Source organism: Cydia amplana, chromosome 1 (genome assembly GCF_948474715.1).
Source record: "Cydia amplana chromosome 1, ilCydAmpl1.1, whole genome shotgun sequence".
Lineage (NCBI taxonomy): Eukaryota > Metazoa > Arthropoda > Insecta > Lepidoptera > Tortricidae > Cydia > Cydia amplana.
This window is the reverse complement of record NC_086069.1, coordinates 858,309-880,908: the sequence shown is the minus strand read 5'-3', so window position 1 is coordinate 880,908 and position 22,600 is coordinate 858,309. Positions and strand designations below refer to the sequence as shown.

Genomic DNA, 22,600 nt, shown 5'->3' with positions numbered 1-22,600 from the left:
ACAAAATAATTTGTCGTTTTTTTCTCAATATCCAGATTATTTAACTATTTTGATGAGACGTTAATTTTTGATATTACACTAACCTAAAATAGGTATCTGTTTATATGAAAGAATAAGACTTCAAAAATGTTTTTCGTTTCGTTTCGTTTTCTGCAAACGATTATCATCTTAGCTATTAGGTCTAGGCCTGGTGTTTAATCGTACGATTATTTAAAAAATAGCGACACTAAGTAAGCACCGTGAAATTTCAATATGAGAAATCGACGAAACATTCAATTTTAAACACTAATAATGAATTTGGTGTGTTAATTAATTTCAAATCGGCATAGGTATAAAAACAAAATCTACGCTCAAACACCATGGCGTTTAAAACCCATCATGGTGGGAGCACTTGTTTTGCTGTGTGTTTGTGGGTTGGCCTCCACAGCCTCTGGTTGTGAAGATAGAGCAGTACCTAAACCACAAGAACTGATAAAATTGAGATTACATCCTGAACTAGCCGAAGATGCCAATTTGAGAGTGGTAAATAATACAATAATTTTATTACTCGTATTTTACAGTCACCACACGGGATTGTTACGCCATTTAGGGTCCTAGCTAAATTGGTTGTTTCATACTTACGCTATGGAATGTCCAATTTAGCTAGAACTTTAAATGGCGTAATAATCACGGGGCGTGACTGTACTAATCAGAAGAGTTTCTCACAAAAACAAAGTTAAACCTTTGAACACCGAGTTCCTATAGTTACTAGCAGCCCATAGCAACAACGGTTGGCACTGTTGTGACGTACATTGTAATCTTCATGCTTTAAAGTACATAATAGGCTCACATTGGTTCAATAGCGCCCAAGATTTTAGCGTATAAGTTGGTATAAGTAACATTTTTGTATGGTTTACGACTTCGGATTATTTTGTAAAATTCAATCTGTCCATAATACATTTCCTAAAAGTATCGTACAGCATAAGTATGTACAAAAAGAAATATTTAAAGGTTTTAAGGTCAGCCAGGGCATGCAACTACTCAAAAAATACAAGAAGTGAGTATAACCTGGAGCCACTTATGTTTATAGTACACTTTCGCAAGTAAAAAGAGAATTCACCCATAGCATAGGTGGCTCTAGTCTCCTTGTATTTTTTTAGAGCCGTATTTGCCCCATAGTTGCAGTTGTCCTGGCTGACTATATTTACTTTTTCATTCAGCCAAGTTTGGTTCGGAAGTACGGGTACCCATTGGAAGAGCACCAGGTTACCACCAGTGACCAGTATGTTTTGACCATGCACCGAATTCCCTATGGACGATATAACAAGAAGAAAAGAAACAGGTGAAAATTCCTACGATTAAATTTACGCTATAATGTGGCTAAGTGTAAGGTCCATTTGGAGAAGTCCGGTATATAAAATTGATTGCAGATTGCAGGGAACACCGTCATAGGGCAAAAGCTGTAATTGTGTATGTCACTTGCAAATCTTGCAATAATATGTTAGACAACGAAGGCAGCAACAATATATGAAACGCTTCATATATTTGCGCTTAATGAGATCTTGTCAGATATTTATGTGTGTATCATGTTATTGCAGGTAACTGTACATAACTCACAGATAAAAAAGAAAGAGATTTACCCCTTCTGCTCTACCGATCTTCTGTAAGTGGAGTATAAATAGCAAACCCAAAGTTAAAAAGACGAAAGAGCTCATAGACGATCTTCCCTTATAGATGGTCCTCTCCACATTTACCTTAAATACCGTTTTTATTATAATTGCACAAAGAAACACTGGAGTATGCATAATATATATTATGTATTACAGAGGATCTGCTATCGAAAAAAAAAAAATTAAATCCTCGAAGATTGAAAGTGGATCGTTTATGATCGAGATATTAGGACCTAATAACGACAGCCAAAGTAATCCTTTTGTTAGATTTTTTATCAATCATTATCATCATCGTCATTACCCTTAATTAACAATTTTGATTACAGGCCTGTCGTCTTCCTTATGCACGGGTTATTATCTTCCTCTGCAGAATATATTATTACCGGGCCTGAAAAAGCTTTGGGTATGTTTTCACTGTTGAGATAATACTTAAGGTTTTTGGTCGGAGATATTTTATTAAGCATAAACTGACCAAGAACAGCTACTGTAGCTGCTGTAACAGGAACAGGGATACAAGATAATGTCCACAAACTAAACACAACAATAAAATAATCTTTTCTGTGTGTTGTGGTCAAAAATCGTAGGTTAAAACCTCAGTGGTGCCATATACTCGTACATAAAATCCAGAAAAAATCGCTATCGAGAAAACAGTAAAACTACTGTGACTACGTTGACGAATAATTTGGTCAGGATCCTTATCATAAAGTCAGCGGCAGAAGTTGCTAAGCGGGCGAGGTGTTCAGTGACCTTGACGCGACTTTATTGTAAGAGAATAAGAGCGCGTCAAGGGAATTTTGAACACCTCACCCGCTTAGCAACTTCTGCTGCTGGCTGTACATAGACGAGAGTTTTCAAGTTAACTGTCTAAACTTTCGAGTAAATACCATATTTTTTCTGTTCTGTCTGTCTTCTATGATTAAAACTGTAATTTGGACTTTACACGTATATTTCAGCCTACATTCTAGCCGAGGAAGGTTTCGACGTGTGGCTCGGCAACGCCCGCGGCAACCGCTACTCCCGCCAGCACTCCTATATTGACCCTAGGAACCCTAAGTTCTGGAAATTCTCCTGGGACGAGATCGGAAACCTAGACTTGCCGGCCATGATCGATTATGTTTTGGGGAAGACGAGGAAGAGACAGCTGCATTACATAGGGCATTCACAGGTGTTCTTGCTAAGTTGGAAAAGAAAATAATGATATTTTTCTTTCCTTTCCTTCTGTTTTCTTTCCTAGCTCTTTCTTTCAATCTCTACTTTCAAGCGTTAAATCGACTTTTCAGCATGAGCATGGAGAAAAAAATACATAGAGTGCTCACTCCATACATCAGTTTTAGTACCAAAAAGACTATTATTTTCATAGTCGACATCTAGCATCGAGTAGCGGAATTATCAGTACTGCTACTTGACAATAGGTGTTGCACCGACCCAAAAGTCTAATGCTCAAAAAATTTCAGCTACGAAAATAATAGTATTTTTGGTGGGTACCAAAACTGATGTATGGAGTAAGCACTCTATTCTTAGATATATATTCTTTAGGATTTTTCTCTATGGTAATACTGATTGAATCCTCACGCATGATCAGCAAAATGTGATGGGTACGGGAAATGTAGGTAAAATTCGCCCTACTTTTTTTAGGGTTCCGTACCCAAAGGGTAAAAACGGGACCCTATTACTAAGACTCCGCTGTCCGTCCGTCCGTCCGTCCGTCCGTCCGTCCGTCCGTCCGTCCGTCCGTCCGTCCGTCTGTCACCAGGCTGTATCTCACGAACCGTGATAGCTAGACAGTTGAAATTTTCACAGATGATGTATTTCTGTTGCCGCTATAACAACAAATACTAAAAACAGAATAAAATAAAGATTTAAGTGGGGCTCCCATACAACAAACGTGATTTTTGACCGAAGTTAAGCAACGTCGGGCGGGGTCAGTACTTGGATGGGTGACCGTTTTTTTGCTTGTTTTGCTCTATTTTTTGTTGATGGCGCGGAACCCTCCGTGCGCGAGTGCTACTCGCACTTGGCCGGTTTTTTTACCTCATGTTTACTTTTCATAATTTTCAGGGCACCACAGCGTTCTGGGTCATGTGCTCGCTGAGACCCGAATACAACCAAAAGATCGTCTCCATGCACGCCCTGGCCCCTGTGGCTTACTTGACACACAATAAGTGTCCTCTCCTGCATGCAATAGCGCCGTTTTCTAATGCCATCGCTGTGAGTTTTTCTTTATCAATACCAAAAAACTAATGTGTAATTAATGAAACGAAAGCACATAATGTTCGTTGGGTAAGAATGGAGAAGATTATGATTTTAGTGAAAATGGCATTTTTGTATCGACCTACTGAACGCCGTCATCCTATGAATCCGGGAGGATCCTAATAGACATAGAAGCCAGGGTGCGTAGGCAAGGATGCACATCGTTAACGTTAACAACTGTCCCTGTCGCACTAATATGGAAGAGTGACAGAGAGAGATAACTTCGCCATTGAGCGTTAACTATTGGCATTCAATAAATGAAATGAAATGAAATGTTGCCTACGCATCCTGGCCAAAAATCGTTGATAGTAAACGAAAATCAAAACTTGCATAATGTATGGAAAATGGAAATAGTCATGTGACCTTTCGTAACATCCTTCGGAGTAGCCATTAACAGGCTTTCCCCTCTGTCGAAAATAGGCGGCCAACGGTCATACACAATGTATGGACTGACGTTTATCTACATGCCTACGGACTCAAATGATAATATGCCGTTGTATACAGAGTGTTTAGGTGCGCTTTCTTCGACTATTGCAGATAATAGTGATGTGCAAGCGGTATTTATACTAGGGGATTATAACGCTCACGTTAATGAGCCGTTCTATAGTGAAATGATGGAGTTCTGCTCTGAGCAAAAATGGATATGTGCGGACATCGATAAATTGGGCGTGAGTTCTGATACGTATACATACGTTAGTGACATACATGGGTGTAGGAGATGGTTGGACCATTGCATTGTGACGAAATGTGCTTGGAATACTATACGCAACGTTACGGTTATGTACGATGTGTTTTGGTCCGATCATTTCCCTATGCTCATTGAATGTAATATTAATGTATTGGAACCTGTAATTAATATCTGTAATAATTATGTAAATAGTGGTGTAATATGGGGTGAAAGGCAGCTTGATCAAATTGATGAGTATAATAGGATCTGTAATAGTGAATTGAAGGACATTGACTTACCTGACTCGCTTAGGGATTGTTGTGACGGGATGTGTGATAACCGTAATCACTATAAAGTAATTGATGACATGTATATCAAGGTCATTAACACCTTATCTAACGCTGCGAAGGTGACAGCTAAATGTGGTAAGCGAGCCAGGGGTCGCTGTCTAGCAGGGTGGAACAAACATGTTGCAGAAGCTCACAGGGAAGCCCGGCTTCAATTCAAGTTGTGGGAGTTAGCTGGTAAACCACGTCAGGGTAGGGTTTTTGATCTTATGCATCATACCAGGAAACTATTCAAGTCTAGACTTAAGTGGTGTCAGAGCAGGCAGGAGCAGATCCTGATGGACAAACTAGCTACTTCCCACAATAATAAAAAGTTCAAAGATTTCTGGACCGGGACTAAGAAAATGAACGTGAGGCCGGGCTTGCCGGTGAGTGTGGAGGGTAAGTCGGACTGTGGGGAGATTGCCGACATATTTAGAGAGCACTTCAATGTCAAATCGCTGCTGGATGGAAATTCTGTCTCACAGCAAAAAGCTAATGAGAGGGCCGTCGGGGGGACCTCTAAACAAATTAACTCGGTCATCAGTAATATGCAGAGGGGTAAGTCGCCTGGCCACGATGGCCTTAGTATAGAGCACTTTAAATATGCAGGAGTGCACCTACCTCGAGTACTGTCGTTATTACTCAATTTATGTATTGGTCACTCGTACCTTCCGGCGGAGCTCATGAGGACGATTGTTGTACCAGTGGTTAAAAATAAAACGGGTGACCTATCTGATAAGGCGAACTATCGCCCTATCTCGCTCGCCACCACTACAGCTAAGATACTTGACCGTGTGCTTGACAATGTGCTAGACAAACACCTAAATATACACGATGGCCAATTCGGCTTTAGAGCGGGGCTGTCCACGGATAGTGCAATTCTATGTCTTAAGCACACGGTCAGGTATTATACAGATAGGAAAACCCCCGTCTATGCCTGTTTCCTCGATTTGTCCAAGGCATTTGATCGAGTCAATTATGATCTGCTTTGGCGAAAACTAAGTGAGACAGGTATACCGACGGAGTGTGTGGGACTGTTTAGGCACTGGTACAGCAATCAGATAAACCAGGTCAGGTGGGCGAGCAGTTTATCCAACGAGTATAGGCTTGAATGTGGGGTAAGACAGGGTGGTATCACCTCACCGAAGCTCTTCAACCTATACATCAACGAGCTGATAGTCGGGCTGAGTGGCATGCATGCTGGGTGCTATGTGGGTGGCACTTGTGTCAACAGCCTAAGTTATGCCGATGACATGGTGCTACTGAGCCCGTCTGTCGGTGCGCTGGAGCAGCTGCTTGCCTACTGCGAAGCCTACGCCTTGACCCATGGACTAGAGTACAACACTAAAAAGAGTGAGGTGATGGTATTTAAGGCGGGTAAAATTAAGCCATACTATATACCACCTATTATGTTGAACTCTAGCCCATTACAAGTTGTGGACAAGGTTAAATACCTGGGACACGTCCTCACGAGCGACCTAAGGGATGATTTAGACTTGGAAAGGGAGCGCAGGGCGTTGGCGGTTCGGAGTAATATGATAACCCGCAGGTTTGCTCGTTGCTCACGTGATGTAAAAATCACGCTATTTAAATCATACTGTCAATCCTTGTACACGAGCAGCCTGTGGGTCCGGTACACGAAACGAGCCTACAACGCCTTGCGCGTACAGTATAACAATGCTTTTAGAATGCTGATGGGACTGCCTCGCAGGTGCTCTGCATCGGGCATGTTTGTGACAGCTCGCACGGATGGTTTTCAGACTATATTACGTAAAAATATAGTCTCATTACTAAGTCGTGTGAGGTGTAGTCCCAACAGCATTCTAAGAGAAATTGCTGATAGGTATAATTGTCCGATGCTAAAGCATTGGACCGAGCAGATCAAAGGTGTAGCGCAATTTGTAGTGTAGGTACCTGCTATGCTGTAGTAGTGTAGGTAGGTATCTATATTATAAATTAGCCGAACATAAATGTATATAATGTAAAAATACTAACACTAGATTAAGATATTTGCTTGTATTACTAACACTCTATGGATACTTTTGTTTGTCCGAAATAAATAAATTATTATTATCTTTATTTATTTATCATCTTAAGTTAGGTTAATTTATAATATGGATATAAAAATAAAATACAAAAACACTTACAAAAACAATACAAAATACTTATAAACATATTATAAAAAAAACCTAACCTAGGGTGCCGCCAGCAGCGGGGCAAGGCCCAAGCTGCCGGTGGTCAGGGCTGCAGAGAGAGGAACCGACGGACTATCCGCGCCGTGTCCAAGATCACCGCCTTCTGCATCTGACCCTTGATCCAACCACCTAGCGAGAGTCTCTCAAGATGTTGGTCGAGACTCTTCGCTATTAGACCGTTCGCTGATACAACTATCGGGACAATGATCGTCGAATCAACATCCCACATGGCGGTTATCTCGTGAGCCAAGTCTAGGTACTTACTGGACTTGTCCTTCTCGGCTTTCACGAGATTCTCATCATGGGGGATGGTGATGTCAACGAGCACGGCCCGGCGTTGCGCTCGATCTATTATCACAATGTCAGGCTTATTGGCTACAATAGTCCTGTCAGTGATAATAGATCGATCCCAATAGAGCGTGGCACGGCCATTCTCGAGAACCGGCACAGGTGAATACTTGTAGTACGGTACTTCGCGGTCCACAAGACCGTATAGAAGAGCAAGCTGCTGGTGAATAATCCTGGCTACGAGATTATGTCTGTGCAAGTACTCGCCGTTAGCAAGATGAGAACAACCGGAAATGATATGCCTGAGTGACTCTCCGGGACGGCGGCATGCCCGACAAATGTCGACCGTACCGTCCCTCAGGATATATTTCCGATAGTTGTTCGTCATCATTACTTCGTCCGCAATTGCACAGGCAAAACCCTCGGTTTCTCCGAAGAGGTCCCCGAATCGTAACCAGTTCACCGACGCGAGCAGGTCCACATCGGGTCCCGTGAGGGCCTTGTAGAACCGCCCGTGTAGCACCTTACTCTCCCATGCCGCCTTGCGATCCGCAGTACTTAGTACCACAGGTTTGCGCCAGTTCTCGTTTGCCAAGGAGAGCGGCGTGAGGTTCCTGTCTACTGCCACCACATCACGATGCATCCCACACTCGTTGTTAAGGAAATAATTCCTGAGATTGTACACCTCGCGGTTGTGGAGATCCTTGGCGTTTAGGAAGCCTCGGCCTCCACATTTCCGTGGGATGTACAATCTCATAACCGACGAGCGTGGGTGTAGCATGCGATGTGCGGTGAGCAGTGATCGGACCCTCCGATCCAGGGCGTCCAGCTCGGTCTGAGTCCACCTTAGTATGCCAAAGGAGTATGTGAGTAGGGGCATTACCCAGGCGTTGAAGGCGCGCACTTTGTTGCCTCCAGACAAAAGACTGTTAAGGACTTTTGTGAGCCGACTGAAAAAGCGCTCCTTCACCGACCGTCTAATACCCTCGTCCTCAATACCCAACGACTGTGACATACCAAGGTATTTGTAGGTTTCTGATTCAGAGATAGATCTGAAAGACATTGTCTCAGAAGGTTGTAAATTTGTTGAATTTACAACCCTCCCCCGCTGTACATGCATAACCGCACATTTATCGACACCAAACTCCATGTTGATGGCACTACTGAAGACTTCGGTGGTGTTCAGTAGCTCCTTCAAGTCTTGGTTATTTGGTGCAAATAATTTGAGGTCATCCATGTACAGAAGGTGAGAAATGACTTCACCCTCTCTCCGAAGCCGGCAACCTAGACCCAAATCCTTCAGCAGGGTGCTGAGGGGATTCAGAGCTAGGCAGAACCATAGGGGACTCAGACTATCACCCTGAAATATTCCTCGCTCAATCCTTATGAAATCCTGCGGGTCAGGGCGGTCATCCCCGCCTCCTGGTTGACGAAGGACTGTGGTCCACTGCCTCATACATGCGCTTAGAAAGGCTCTCAAAGCTGCATCAACTTTATACAACTCTAAGACCCTCCCCAGCCATGAATGAGGCACCGAATCATAGGCCTTCTTATAGTCAATCCAAGCGGCCGAGAGGGCCTCCTTGTTCCGCCGGATTTGTTGGCAAATGGTCATGTCTATGAGGAGGAGCTCTTTAGTACCACGGGACCCAACCCTACATCCATTTTGAGCGGGGGCCAAAATATTGTTAGCGACAATGTGCGCGTTGATTTTTGTCCTCAAAATGGATGTAAGGAGCTTATAGAGTGTAGGTAAGCACGTGATGGGTCTGTAATTCTTCGCTTCCGTGGTACTACCGGACTTATAGAGCAGGAAGGTGACACCAGTTGTTAAGGAAGGTGGGAGAGAACCAAGCTCAAGGGCTTGTTGAAATTGTGCTGCCAAGCACGAGTGCGAGCATCGGAACCATTTTAGCCAGAAGTTGTGCAATCCATCCGGCCCAGGACTTTTCCAGTTCTGGGCCGTGCGGATGGCACAACTTACGTCATCGGGGGTGATAGTGACTACCCCCATAGGTTCGATGGACTCGCATTCACGCTCGACAACATTCATCCAACTCCCCTCGGTGTGTCCGACAGGCACCGACCAGATGCTACGCCAAAAGTCAGTCATGACAGTAGGATCCGGCGGCTGCGTGTCGGACTCACGAAGGTTAGTTTCCTCCCACTTTCGGTACACCTTCCTTTGGTCACTCTGGAAAAGACGATTCTGCTGGAATCGATCCACACGCTCTCTGTAGCGGCGAATACGGTTTGCCCATGCATAGACTTTCTGCTTAAGAAAGTCGATGCGCTCCGTGATATTGGCAATATAGTCGCGGGGCTCAATACCCGTCCCCACGAACGCCTGATTCACAAAGCGCATTACTCGGGGGCGGTTATTGCCCCCCCTAAAGCAGATCAGCTTTGCAATCAGAGTCCTAAAAGAGCTGACACGTCGCTCGATCCGTATTTGCCATGCGGGGGCACCTCCGGCGGTCCTAGGTGCACGTTCAGAGTCCGGAAGCTTGACTCGTGCAACACGGCACGCCGCGATGGCTCCGCAATACATGATCGCGTGCGTATCATCTAAATCTTTACTAGTCCGTAGATATGGCTCTAGTAAAGCGTTTAGGGCTCCCATTAGCGCTAGATTGCGTCTATTCATAGGCAAACGTGGTAATCGTGGCCTAGTGTTGGGAGTGGAGCGATACTGCGTAATCGCCTCATCCAGAGTCCTCCTCAATTGCTCATTGGCTGTACTACTCACACACTGCGCGATCTCCTCCTCGTCGGCGCTGAGATCCACCCGCGGTGCCCCCGGTGCCTGGTCGGGTGTCGGCACCGGATTCGGCGACGTCGCGGGCGGGTCCTGCGCCAAGGTGGAGGCCGCGCAAGCAGAGAGAGCCTCCAGGCGAAGCCGATCAAGTGTCGAGTCATCCAACCGCTTTAGCCGCTGAATGACGCGCACCTGATCCGATAATCGCTGCTCCGACACGGTGATGGTGGGTTCAAGAACCTGAAACAGAGGCAGTATTCTTGAACGATAGGCGGATAGTTGTGTTCCCCCCTCTGTAGCCCCATAATAGGCGCGCATGACGTTCTCGTTCATTTGTCGAGTCCATCGCATGCGTCGCACTATACCACCGGCAGCGGGAGCCGTGGGCGGGGCAGGATGTCCCGCAGGCCCCAAGCGTGCCGGCAGCGGTGGCCGCCCTCGTCGCGCAGGTGGTCGTGGCGGCGGCGGCGGCGGCCCGCTCTCGTCACTGGACCCGTCTGTGTCAGGCGCCGTTGCGAACTCGTCGCCTGACGACGGTGTGGACGAGGAACTGGACGAGGCGGGCGGGGGTGGTGGGCGTGCGTTGTTGGTCGACTCCGCTGCACGTTTTTGACTCCTCGTAATCATCGTTTCATACTTTTTTACCGTTTTGCCGTAATATTGTGTTGACCGTTTTGTCAAACAAATGTCATGTCTGTGGCGTGTGTATAGAATTTGAGTCACACGTATTATAGTCGATATTTTATGTTTTCACATATTTATCCAGGTCAAAGGTTCATTTGATGGCAAAATACACAATAGTTTTAACAATAAAAACGTATAAAAATATAATTATAGCAAATAAGATTTACGAGACGTCTGTCATTGTCAGAGCGGTTTTTTTATTATTATTATTATTATTATTATTATCTGACATGGCTATTTTTACGTTACGCATACATTTGACGTTCCCCTCCCCCGCAAATATCGGCAGACTGTTTTGTACAGAAAATTACAGACATGGCGTCTCCGTTGTAACATCTGTCATCTCGATACATTTTCTTGCATGTAGATATGCGATTGTCATTTTGACAAGGCCCAAGACAAGATACAAGAGACGACTATCATACCCGTACTGGTCCTTACATCAGCCGTCAAGTTACTTAGGTAAAAATATTTAAAAAAAACACTTATTTGCGATGAGTGTAGTTGTAGTGTCAAGATGATATGATGGCATTGGAATGATGATAAACCCATGTTAATCTTTACAGAATTTTCTAGCTTTGATCGGAAAATCAGAATTTATGCCTAACAAGCTCATTTTGAAATGGGCCGGAGCGGCGATGTGCAGAGACGGGGCCATCTTTCAAGAGCTCTGCAGCAACATATACTTCCTCGTTGGTGGCTGGAACTCCGTGGAGTTAAACAGGGTATGACTCGAGGGCATGGCATGAGTGGTGGAGATAACTGACAGAACGGGATAATCTTATGTATCTTTCAGTAGGAGTAGCAGAGAAAGCGCTATTATTGTTTGTCCTTGTCACAGTCTCACATTTTTTTATTCCCCACCATAATTTATGGTGGGCTACAAACAAATGCGTAAACGTCAACTTGAGGGAACGCTCTGTAGAGACGGGGCTGTCACTCAAATCCTATAGCAACAAAGCGTTCCTCATTAGATGGAACTCAATTGCGTTTTTAAACGGGGTGTTATTGTCTGTCTATGGTATGGTGCCCTAAACAGCTCCAAAGCGTCTCTCTTGTTCATTTGAACCTCAGTCAGAACACCTAACCTCCCAAATCTGGGCTATAACGCCGAAAATCGAAGTTCGTCAATTGCGGGCATTTTTCTCTGTCACTCTAATTACGTCTTAATGAGAGTAAAAGAGAAAGATCCCCGCAATTTGTGAATATCGGTTTTTACGATAGGCCCCCTGACACCTGAAATTAGATTCTAGTATCCTTTGCTCTCGGTCACAGCGTCAGTTTAGAACAACTGTATTTTTTTCTGGTATTTTTTCAGACGATGATCCCAGTAATCCTAGGCCACACACCAGCAGGCGCCTCCGTCTATCAGCTCGCCCACTACGGCCAAGTCATGGCCAGCAAGGAGTTTCGGCGCTTCAACCACGGGCTTGCCAACATGAGGATATACAGAAACATGATACCGCCACGTTACGACCTCCACAAAGTGACAGCCCCAGTATTCTTCCATTATTCCCTATCTGATCCATGGGCTCATGTTAATGATGTCGACAGATTGGGAAGGGAGGTCGGTAATCTTAAAGCAAAGCGGGTCATACCTATGGCAACTTACAGCCACTTTGATTTTCTATTGGGAATTAACGCGAAAAGGCTTGTGTATGATCAGGTTATATCTGATATAAGGAGTATGGAAAGGAAATAAATAGTTTGGAATAATAATTTTGGTTCTGTGTGAAATTAATGTTATATCCTCGAATGAAATCCCTTGTTTTAATTATAGGTGTAGGATTTTTTTTATATCCACTGCGAGATACATCATACCTAATGGCCTTTTTGGATATATACTAGCTCAACTCTATATACATACATATAAGTAAATTCATCATCATTATTAGGTACTGGACAGAAGTCCTATGTATATTAAGTACTACTAAAAAAACTGGAATAAAATAGAAAAAAACCTATAAGAACCCGATTTTAATAGAACAATTTGTTTCGGTTTTGACCTAATTTAACAATTTATTTCGTAGCAGCTGTCATCCCGATATATTTTTTATTTTCGTTTGGAGTTGGTGGATGTCCGATTGTAATCTTGGCTAACCCCCCAGTACCACTACCACCAGTTTGGCACTGACATAAACGTCATCGAGAACGTAATTTACTTTCTATGCATCTCGCTCTTACTCGCATATTAGTGCAAGCGAGATGTATAGAAAGTAAATTACGTTCTCGAAAGCATTTATGTTAGTTTTGACACTGTCAATGACTCGTGGTATGGGCTCACCTCCTCCACCATGCCTATCAATGCTTTGAGATTGCCGTTTCAGGATTTAAACAGCGCGCCAAGCGGGACCTTTTGGAAACTCAAAATCCCATAAGAAAATGAGACTTAACGCAAACAAAAAGGAGTACTGTCGTAGGTACTTAGTATTTAGTTCGATGAAATTTAAATCATTTTCAACCGGAATAGTTTTGATTCGTTGTATTTTCACCCAAACCAAAATCAACTCTATTTTCTACACTACAGGTTCAAATATCACTGTCAAATTTTGGATTTGTGTCTTGTATGGCTGGGCATAATTATAACGTATCCTGTAATTAGGCTTCATGAAGTCACCTTCGATGCCGATTGCAATACGTTCAGCTTTGTCCACGGGAGTTCCAGAACTAACCAATCAAACCAACAACCAGTCACTGTGAAAACCATAAAATGATAGTCATCTGTGAAGTAATTCCTCCCATCACTAGTGATGCGACTTGGATGGTACCAGTCCTTTTATCGACTATTTAGGTAGATCTAAGGCGCAAATATATTACGCAAAAAAGGTCTTTAAAAAATTGGCTAATAGGGAGCCGAGCTCGTGCACCGAGGGTTTCGTGTAATTAAATACCTATTACCTACCTAAAGCACATCTCACACAATGCGTGTCTTATTTTTGAAGTGAAAACTTCTTTAGCGGCGCTGTGCACTTTTTGAGGTGGGGAAAAAATGTTAAACTCGCGACAGGTCACGTGACCGTAAGAGTTACAATGTCATTGAGTTTTCACTTCAGCCGGCACTCCCGGAGTGCAACCCGTTGTTTTTTTTTAAACACGTTTATTCATAAAGGATGAAATCCTTATATTCTGCCACATTTACCTACTCGTCGGGTGAGAATACGTTTGTGCCATACGTCAATTACCAACATTGGTTTACAGGAGAGCGAAAAATGTTTTTTTCGAAATGTTTTACATTTAAGAAATATTGAACTTATCATTTAGGGTCAAACAGAAAACTGTGTTCACGTCTTTCCTGTAGACATACACAAGAGTTAAGGGCTATAAAGGTTAATTTTCTTATTTAACCCTTATCCACGTGAAAAGGTCCTCCTTTTATTTAAAGAACTATGATAAAATCATTACTTACATGCCCACAAGCTGTTAACTATTGCCCACAGGAGAGAAAAATGTACAGTTCGCGCCAACACACTAGTTTTCTCTCCTGTGGGCAATAGTTAACAGCTTGTGGGCATGTAGGTAAGTAAAATAAAGGTATGTAAGGTGAATATCTTATAGTAAAATACGGATATGGCACATTTTTGAAAAATATATTTATTCAAAAACCGATTAGTGTCAATTATAGCATATTTTTTGTTATTATAGACATAATTAAAAAACAGTTTTGCTCAAAAATGGATATGGCACAAACGTATTCTCAGCCGGCGACTTTCAACTTGAAACTATCGATAAAAAAAACCACCGAAACGTTACTCACTACAATGGCGTTTTACATGTAGGTACCTACACAAGGAAATTGATCGGCGTTTTTGGTGAGCGTATATAAATTAAATCACAGTGAACACCGTGACATTGAAATTGCCACCATGCTGGGAGCTATTGTTCTGCTATGTCTGTGTGTTTGTGTGTCCTCTGGACCCTTTGGACGATCTGATGGGATCAGTCTGGACCCGAAGGTTCCAGAAGAGATTCGTGAGGATGCTAGCTTGAAAGTGGTAAGTTTATTAAGGAAAGACTGAAAGGAAACAGGCAAAAATACCATACAATTTTGACGATGCTATGGTAATATTTTTGGCCGAGCAAATGCGAAGCGCGAGCGAATCGTCTCCTTTTTCAGCTTGCTTTTGTATGTCCGCACTTTTCTCCTCTACATGTCGCATTTCTCAATTGATTTTCGTGAAATTTTGTGAGGAGTTTCGATATCAAAACATATACAGGGTGGATTTTCTTTTTGGGTCAGTGAGGGCAGCTACCAGATCCAGTGCTGCTACGAGAAAACGGTCTTAGAAGACCTTCCTTCGATTTCAAATTAATGAAGATTGGCTTTTACAGATTTTGGAAAAAACATACAGGGTGCGAGAAAAAGGTCATTTTTGACAAAGTTTTTTTTTGATGCCAAACGATCCCATTCCTATTGAGGATCAAAAGCTTGTATGGAACCAAAAAAAAATTTCCGGCTAGAAAAGCCACAAATCGAGGAAAACTTTTCCCATACAATTTGTATGAAAATGAAAACTTTTATTTTTCATATGCTATTTTTGTATGCCAATCGGTTCCATTCCTATCCAGTATCAATAGTTTCCTAGGGGTCAACTTACGGTAATGTACTTAAAAGTCACAAATTAATAAAAACTTTTTGCATACATTTACTATGGAGAAAACGTGAAATGTTATTCACAATTTTCTATCTCGCCCATCAGTCCTACAGCAATGTCTTCATACGGTATTATGGTCCTTAAATGTAACAGGACTGATTGGCCAGATAGAAAAATGTGAATTAAATTTTACGTTTTCTCCATAGTAAATGTATGGAAAAAGTTTTCTTTAATTTGTGGCTTTTTAGTACATTACCGTAAGTTGACCCCAAAGAAACTATTGATAATGGATAGGAATGGAACCGATTGGCATACAAAAATAGCATGTGAAAAATTAAAGTTTTCATTTTCATACAAATTGTATGGGAAAAGTTTTCCTCGATTTATGGCTTTTCTAGCCGGAAATTTTTTTTTGGTTCCATACAAGCTTTTGATCCTCAATAGGGATGGGATCGATTGGCATCAAAAAAAAAGTTTGTCAAAAATGACCTTTTTCTCGCACCCTGTATGTTTTTTCCAAAATCTGTAAAAGCCAATCTTCATTAATTTGAAATCGAAGGAAGGTCTTCTAAGACCGTTTTCTCCTAGCAGCACGGGATCTGGTAGCTGCCCTCACTGACCCAAAAAGAAAATCCACCCTGTATGTAGAATAGAATATTATGATTTTGTATAACATAATATACCTATTTAAATTTAGTAGGTATCAGGTAAATATGAAATTTATTCTTTAAAAAAGTCCACCTTTTTCAATTAATACTATTTTATTTTAGGCATGAAGCCCATGTTAGTAATACAATGTAAAACTAAGACCTTTTTAATTGTAAAAGTGTTTTGATTTGGTACGGTCAGCCAAGAAAGTGGACTTTTCGACTCTATCAATCAGATGATAGAGTCGAAAAGTGGTAGACCACTTTCTTGGCTGACTATACCTACCTAATTAAGTTTCATACTATTACCAACAATTACTTAGTTTTATTATAACCCGTTTCCTGGATACATACCTACAAACCGACGACATTCAATTACATAATTATAAGATTTAAAAGCCTTGAAATGAACTGGCCTGTTTCATACACCATTAATTTTAAAAAATGGCCTAAATTAAAAGGCCTTTTAGGCCTCCATTATATGATGCCACAGGATTTTACATACCTACCTAAAAAAACCGGCCAAGTGCGAGTCGGACTCGTGTACCAAGTACATTAAGTCCGACTCACGCTTCAAACTGCACATTTCAAATAGGTTTTCCTGTCATCTATAGGTGAGAACTACTTTGTGTATTTTTTTTCAAAATTTTAGACCTAGTAGTTTCGGAGATAAAGGGGGGAAATGGTAATGGTGGTTTTTGGCTATTTTCTTAAATTACGTCTAACCTATGTATTTTAAAATTATAAAAAAAAAATATTTGAAATTCTCAAAATGAGCTCTTTCATTTAATATATTACAGTGTGGAAAGTTAACTCGGGCCCTGGAGGGAAACTACCTTAAATCCTTGAGCTAGCTCATTTTACTTAAAGGAGACATTCCTTTATTTTGAAAAAGAAACAAAACTTCATTCAAAGATTTTCTAAAACTCGCTTGCCTCGCCCGGGACTCGAACCAACTAAAATTTAAAAAAACACACACTCTCTATTTTATTATACTAATCGATAGTATTAATACTCAGGATAAAATTTCTCTAACAAACATTTGGTTACTGTTCACTTTTAACAAGTAAAAGACACGTAACTATTCTGTTATCTCTCTCATAACAATCATTACTGGTGTCGTCAAAATCCATTCCGTGTCCGTGAAACGAACAATCAGGTCAGATTTTCGTTTAATGTTTGGTGTGGAATCAAAAGTAATATGGTTGTTTTGGTGCACATTTACGAAGGACATCTGAATGCAGCAAAATACATTGAAATATTGGAGCTTCTACAAAATCAATTAAACCTTCTACCAGAAGAGGAACGAAATAATATCATTTTTCAACAAGATGGTGCACCTGCCCACAACAGCAGAATTGCCAGGGCTTACCTCAATGAACATTTCAATACCTGGATAGGTACAAACGGGACGATTAGATGGCCTGCAAGAAGTCCAGACCTGACGCCCATGGACTTCTTTTTATGGGGTCATGTAAAAAATGTTATTTATGAAACTTGCTATGAAACCGTTCAAGAGCTAAGGGTTGCGGTAGAAAATGTTATTAGGAGCATACACCACAACACTTTGATGAAGGCTACAAGAAATGAATTTCAACGGCGACTAATTTTGTGTAGACGGAACCACGGGGCTCATTTCGAATAATTTATCAGTTAAATAATTTAAGTGTAACAAATTGATAGTAAAATAAAGTTAATGTTAGATTTAACGATTGTTTTTATTTTTAAGAACAAACGTTTGTTAGAGAAATTTTATCCTGAATATTAATACTATCGATTAGTATAATAAAATAGGGTGTGTGTGTTTTTTTTAATTTTAGTTGGTTCGAGTCCCGGGCGAGGCAAGCGAGTTTTAGAAAATCTTTGAATGCAGTCTTGTTTCTTTTTAAAAATAAAGGAATGTCTCCTTTAAGTAAAATGAGCTAGCTCAAGGATTTAAGGTAGTTTCCCTCCAGGGCCCGAGTTAACTTTCCACACTGTATAACACGATGTAGTTAGAAAAACTTTTTTTTTTATTTCTCATTTACCCCCAAAAGTGGCCCCCATGTTTAAAATTAATTTGGTTACGTTACATGTGCATATTTAAGTTACTAATTTACATATGTTATGTTTACCAAATTTGTACTTAATTGGTTCAGTAGGTTCCGAGAAAATAGGCTGTGACAGACAGACAGACGCACGAGTGATCCTATAAGGGTTCCGTTTTTTCCTTTTGAGGTACGGAACCTTAAGAATTATAAAAACCGGCCAAGTGCGAGTCGGACTCGCGCACGGAGGGTTCCGCACCATCAATAAAAAATAGAGCAAAACAAGCAAAAAAACGGTCACCCATCCAAGTACTGACCCCGCCCGACGTTGCTTAACTTCGGTCAAAAATCACGTTTGTTGTATGGGAGCCCCACTTAAATCTTTATTTTATTCTGTTTTTAGTAATTTGTTGTTATAGCGGCAACAGAAATACATCATCTGTAAAAATTTCAACTGTCTAGCGGTTCGTGAGATACAGCCTGGTGACAGACGGACGGACGGACGGACGGACGGACAGCGGAGTCTTAGTAATAGGGTCCCGTTTTTACCCTTTGGGTACGGAACCCTAAAAATTATTGTTTCAGCCTGCACTCGTCCGAAAGTACGGCTATCCCCTGAAAGAGCACCGGGTCACCACCGCCGATGGCTACGTCTTGACCATGCATCGGATTCCCCATGGGCGGGATGCTGGGAATTCAACAGCAGAAAGGTAATCATATTGCCCAAAAACCTATCTGCTCACCTCACATAATGGTTCCGTTTTTCATGTACAGTCAGCAGCAGAAGATGCTAAGCGGGCGAGGGTTCAAAATTACCTTGACACGCTCTTATTCTCTTAACAATAATGTCGCGTTAAGATCATTTTGAACACCTGGCCCGCTTAGCAACTTCTGCTGCTGACTGTACGTATCATGTCGTTTGTTCGATTTTATTCATCGGAAAATTTGATAAAGGATGACTCACGCTAGACCTCTCGGACCGATAAATTGCCTCGGATAAAATAGGTTACTTTATGCCGTTATTGCATAATCTACTATTATTGTTATTGCAGGCCCGTCGTCTTCATTATGCACGGTTTGATGTCATCTTCGGCAGATTGGGTCTTGATGGGACCTAACAAGGGGTTAGGTAAGCGCTACGTTTATTTATACCTTATAAAAGTAATAGTTTAAACTTAAAAAGCTTTGTAAAATCATAGTTAAATAAATAACAGCTAAAAACTTAACAACGGCTGGCATTTTGCTCTTGATCACTGGGGATTTTTTACAAACCACAGCAAAGTTGAACGGCTTCATGGTACCAATTAACCTAGTATTCGGCATGCTAATGTCCAATAGATAATAGACCCTTCCACAGTGTGAGGTGAGGTTGACAATGACTTTAAGGTCAATGTGGGAAAGGCCTATAAAATTTTTGGTTGGGAAGAACTCTCGTGTTTCTTTCTATACTACGTAACTAAATACTTACAGTTAGTTTAAAGATAACAAATCATGTACTGGGACAGTGACGAGCGCTCAGAAATCTACTTTACATAATTGTGTAGTTTATGCAGCTTACAACTTATTAAGAACTACTCATTGAGAGAAACATATACCTATGTAGGTATATCTTTCAGCCTACATCCTAGCCGAGGAAGGTTTCGACATCTGGCTGGGCAACGCGCGCGGCACCCGATACTCCCGCCAGCACGTCAAACTGAACCCTGATTCAGGGGCAGACTTCTGGAACTTCTCCTGGGATGAGATCGGGAACATAGATCTGCCGACCATGATCGATTACGCTTTGGACAAAGCGAATAAGAAGAGGCTGCATTACATTGGGCATTCACAGGTATAGTGAATCTTCATGTTTCTATTTTGTATCAGCTCTGCCAATAAATAGGTAGTCGTAATAACGGCCATTGGAAAACACATTGTTTACTTTTACAGTATTCTGTTGCAATAAATTCTGTTATGGGTGGTGTAACATAGCATTTCCAACTTATTAGAAATTGGAGCTTTAATATGAAATCTTATAAAATGAATTGCCTAATGTTCTGACTGAGAAAGCAATTACAGGCTCGTTTTAAGCCTTACTAATTGAATCGCAACTTGAATTGAATACCTACATACATGCTGCCTGATGAAGGCAAAGGGTCAGTTGTACCAACAATAATAGACGGACTGATCAAAATCACTCAGTATAGGTAGTGAACTATGAAACATCCCCTACAGTAAAATTTTGCAAACAAGTTAACGGTGACAGACGGTTTGGTGCATCAGACCATAAGTCCTTTTTAAATAGTGTTGCGTTTTTTCCAGGGCACCACGTCATTTTTCGTCATGTGCTCACTTCGGCCGGACTACAACCAGAAAATCATCTCCATGAACGCACTGGCGCCTGTGGCTTACTTAACGAACAACGCATGTCCTATTGTCAAGGCAATGGCGCCTTTTTCTACCGTCATTGAGGTAAGTTATCCGTCGCGTTTTTATCACTTCACCTCCCGCCAAAGAAACAAAGCTCATCCTCACTTCCCCGACACGTGGCAAACCAAGAACAAGCGGGTATCTCACTCGTTTTTGTACAGATTGTGTTGTGGAATGAGCTACCTTCTGTTTCCCTTGCGCTATGACATGGGGTTCTTCAAGGAGCAGGTATTTTGGATTCTCAAAGGTTGGCACCGCATATGTGGCTCCTCTGATGTTGCTTATGGCTATGGGCAGCGATGACTGCCTCCCATAAGGCGGCTCGTCTGCTCGTTTGCTGCGTATTACATAATAATAATAAAAAAAGTTAAGTTATTGTCACAAAGCTTTCCTATCCTATGCCAGGTTACTTATACAATAAATATGATTTAGTTAGCTTCGTAAGTATCAACCGGAAGTGATTGATTTCATGATCGCAGTGAATCAATTTGATATAGGTATCAATACCATCTATAGGAAACAACCCTATTAAACAGCTACAGAATCATCAATGTCGCTGAAGTCCGTCGCATGTTTTTTTACAGAAGCTTAGTAAAGTGATCGGTGTGGGTGAAATGCTACCGATATCCAACTCCAAAGTGATGCGGTGGGCCGGCGAGAAGCTGTGCAGTGATACCGCTATGTTTCAGGAGATCTGCACCAATATTGTGTTCCTTATCGGGGGATGGAATTCGTTGGAGTTTAATAGGGTATGTACCTGTTCCTAACATTTTTCACGTTCCAAACGTCGGGCATCACCCAATAAATACCTTAAAACCTAGTTTATCAAAAGGAAAACGCACTGAACCTATCATAAAAGCGCGCCCAACACCCAACGTTTAGCCTGGGACTGGGAGCGAGTGTATTTTTCCAACATATTATGACATTTATGACTACTAACTATATAACATATTATGAGTGCTGGTGGCCTAGCGGTAAGAGCGTGCAACTTGCAATCCGGAGGTCGCAGGTTCAAACCCTGGTTCGTACCAATGAGTTTTTCGCAACTTATGTGCGAAATATCATTTGATATTTACCGTGCTTTTCGGTGAAGGAAAACATCGTAAGGAAACCGGACTAATCCCGATAAGGCCAGTTTACCCTCTGGGTTGGAAGGTCAGATGGCAGTCGCTTTCGAGATTAAACTACGATTTCTTTTCAGACCATGCTCCCAGTGATCCTAAGCCACACCCCCGCGGGCGCTTCCATCCGTCAGTTCGCTCACTACGGCCAAGTCACGCACAGCGGCTCTTTCCGTCGCTTCGACCACCTCGGCATCTGGAACTACAAAATCTACGGCACCTGGGACCCACCTCTATACGACCTATCCCAAGTTAAAGCTCCCGTCTTCCTCCGTTACTCCTTATCTGATCCTTTAGCGCATGTTGACGATGTGGAGAGATTAGCGAAGGAGCTTGGGAACCTTAAAGCGAAAACTAGTATACCGATGACCAGTTTCAGCCATTTGGATTTCATATGGGGAATTAACGCGAAAAAGCTTGTTTACGATCAGGTGATCGCTGATATAAGAAGGATGGAAGAATCCTTATTCATCTTCCATCCTTATTAGACCTTTCTATGCAGTGTTGGTGTTTTTCGTGTTAATCTCAATCATATTGTAATCCAAGCCAAAGATGAAAATAAGATACTGACATGTATGAGTCTGATAATACATGTATTTTTGTGAATTTATAAATACAAAATGTAAACGATGGTATTTTCCACTTGGTGAAATGGGTTTTAGTTCTACTTTTCCCCCTTTGTCAGAAAATATGAGAGTTTCCCCGCGATGTAAATGTATTTGTATTTGTATGTAAATGTGTTTAAATGTATTTGATTAAAAAAATACTTAAAATAATAAATACTCGATTACTGTTTTTCCATAATGTTTATTTAGCATCATCTGCTAGCAAAACTAATATTAAAGAAACTTGTTTTTTTTTTTAAGCCGGTTAAAAAATTAAATTAATAATTCGTCTATTTTCTAGGTTCGTTGTGCACAAAATAATGGCCCACCTTAATACATAGTGACATGGCGTTGAGATGAGACCCTTGGCCCGTAGGGT

At 41.7% G+C, this 22,600-nt stretch overlaps 2 protein-coding genes across 2 annotated transcripts; both read left to right on the top strand.

The window, feature by feature from the left end:
• The first annotated feature begins 374 nt into the window (after positions 1–374).
• Positions 375–12,535, top strand: LOC134653892 (lipase 3-like). Its single transcript, XM_063509292.1, has 7 exons — positions 375–522; positions 1,200–1,321; positions 1,976–2,052; positions 2,603–2,814; positions 3,708–3,857; positions 11,387–11,545; positions 12,139–12,535. The coding sequence occupies exons 1-7, from the start codon at positions 379–381 to the stop codon at positions 12,520–12,522; spliced, it is 1,248 nt and encodes a 415-aa protein (XP_063365362.1). The 5' UTR covers positions 375–378; the 3' UTR covers positions 12,523–12,535.
• Positions 12,536–14,683: 2,148 nt separating this feature from the next.
• LOC134654776 (lipase 3-like) lies at positions 14,684–22,104 on the top strand. The gene is made up of 7 exons (XM_063510248.1): positions 14,684–14,812; positions 18,672–18,796; positions 19,139–19,215; positions 19,703–19,917; positions 20,388–20,537; positions 21,080–21,244; positions 21,697–22,104. The coding sequence occupies exons 1-7, from the start codon at positions 14,684–14,686 to the stop codon at positions 22,102–22,104; spliced, it is 1,269 nt and encodes a 422-aa protein (XP_063366318.1).
• The last annotated feature ends 496 nt before the right edge of the window (positions 22,105–22,600 follow it).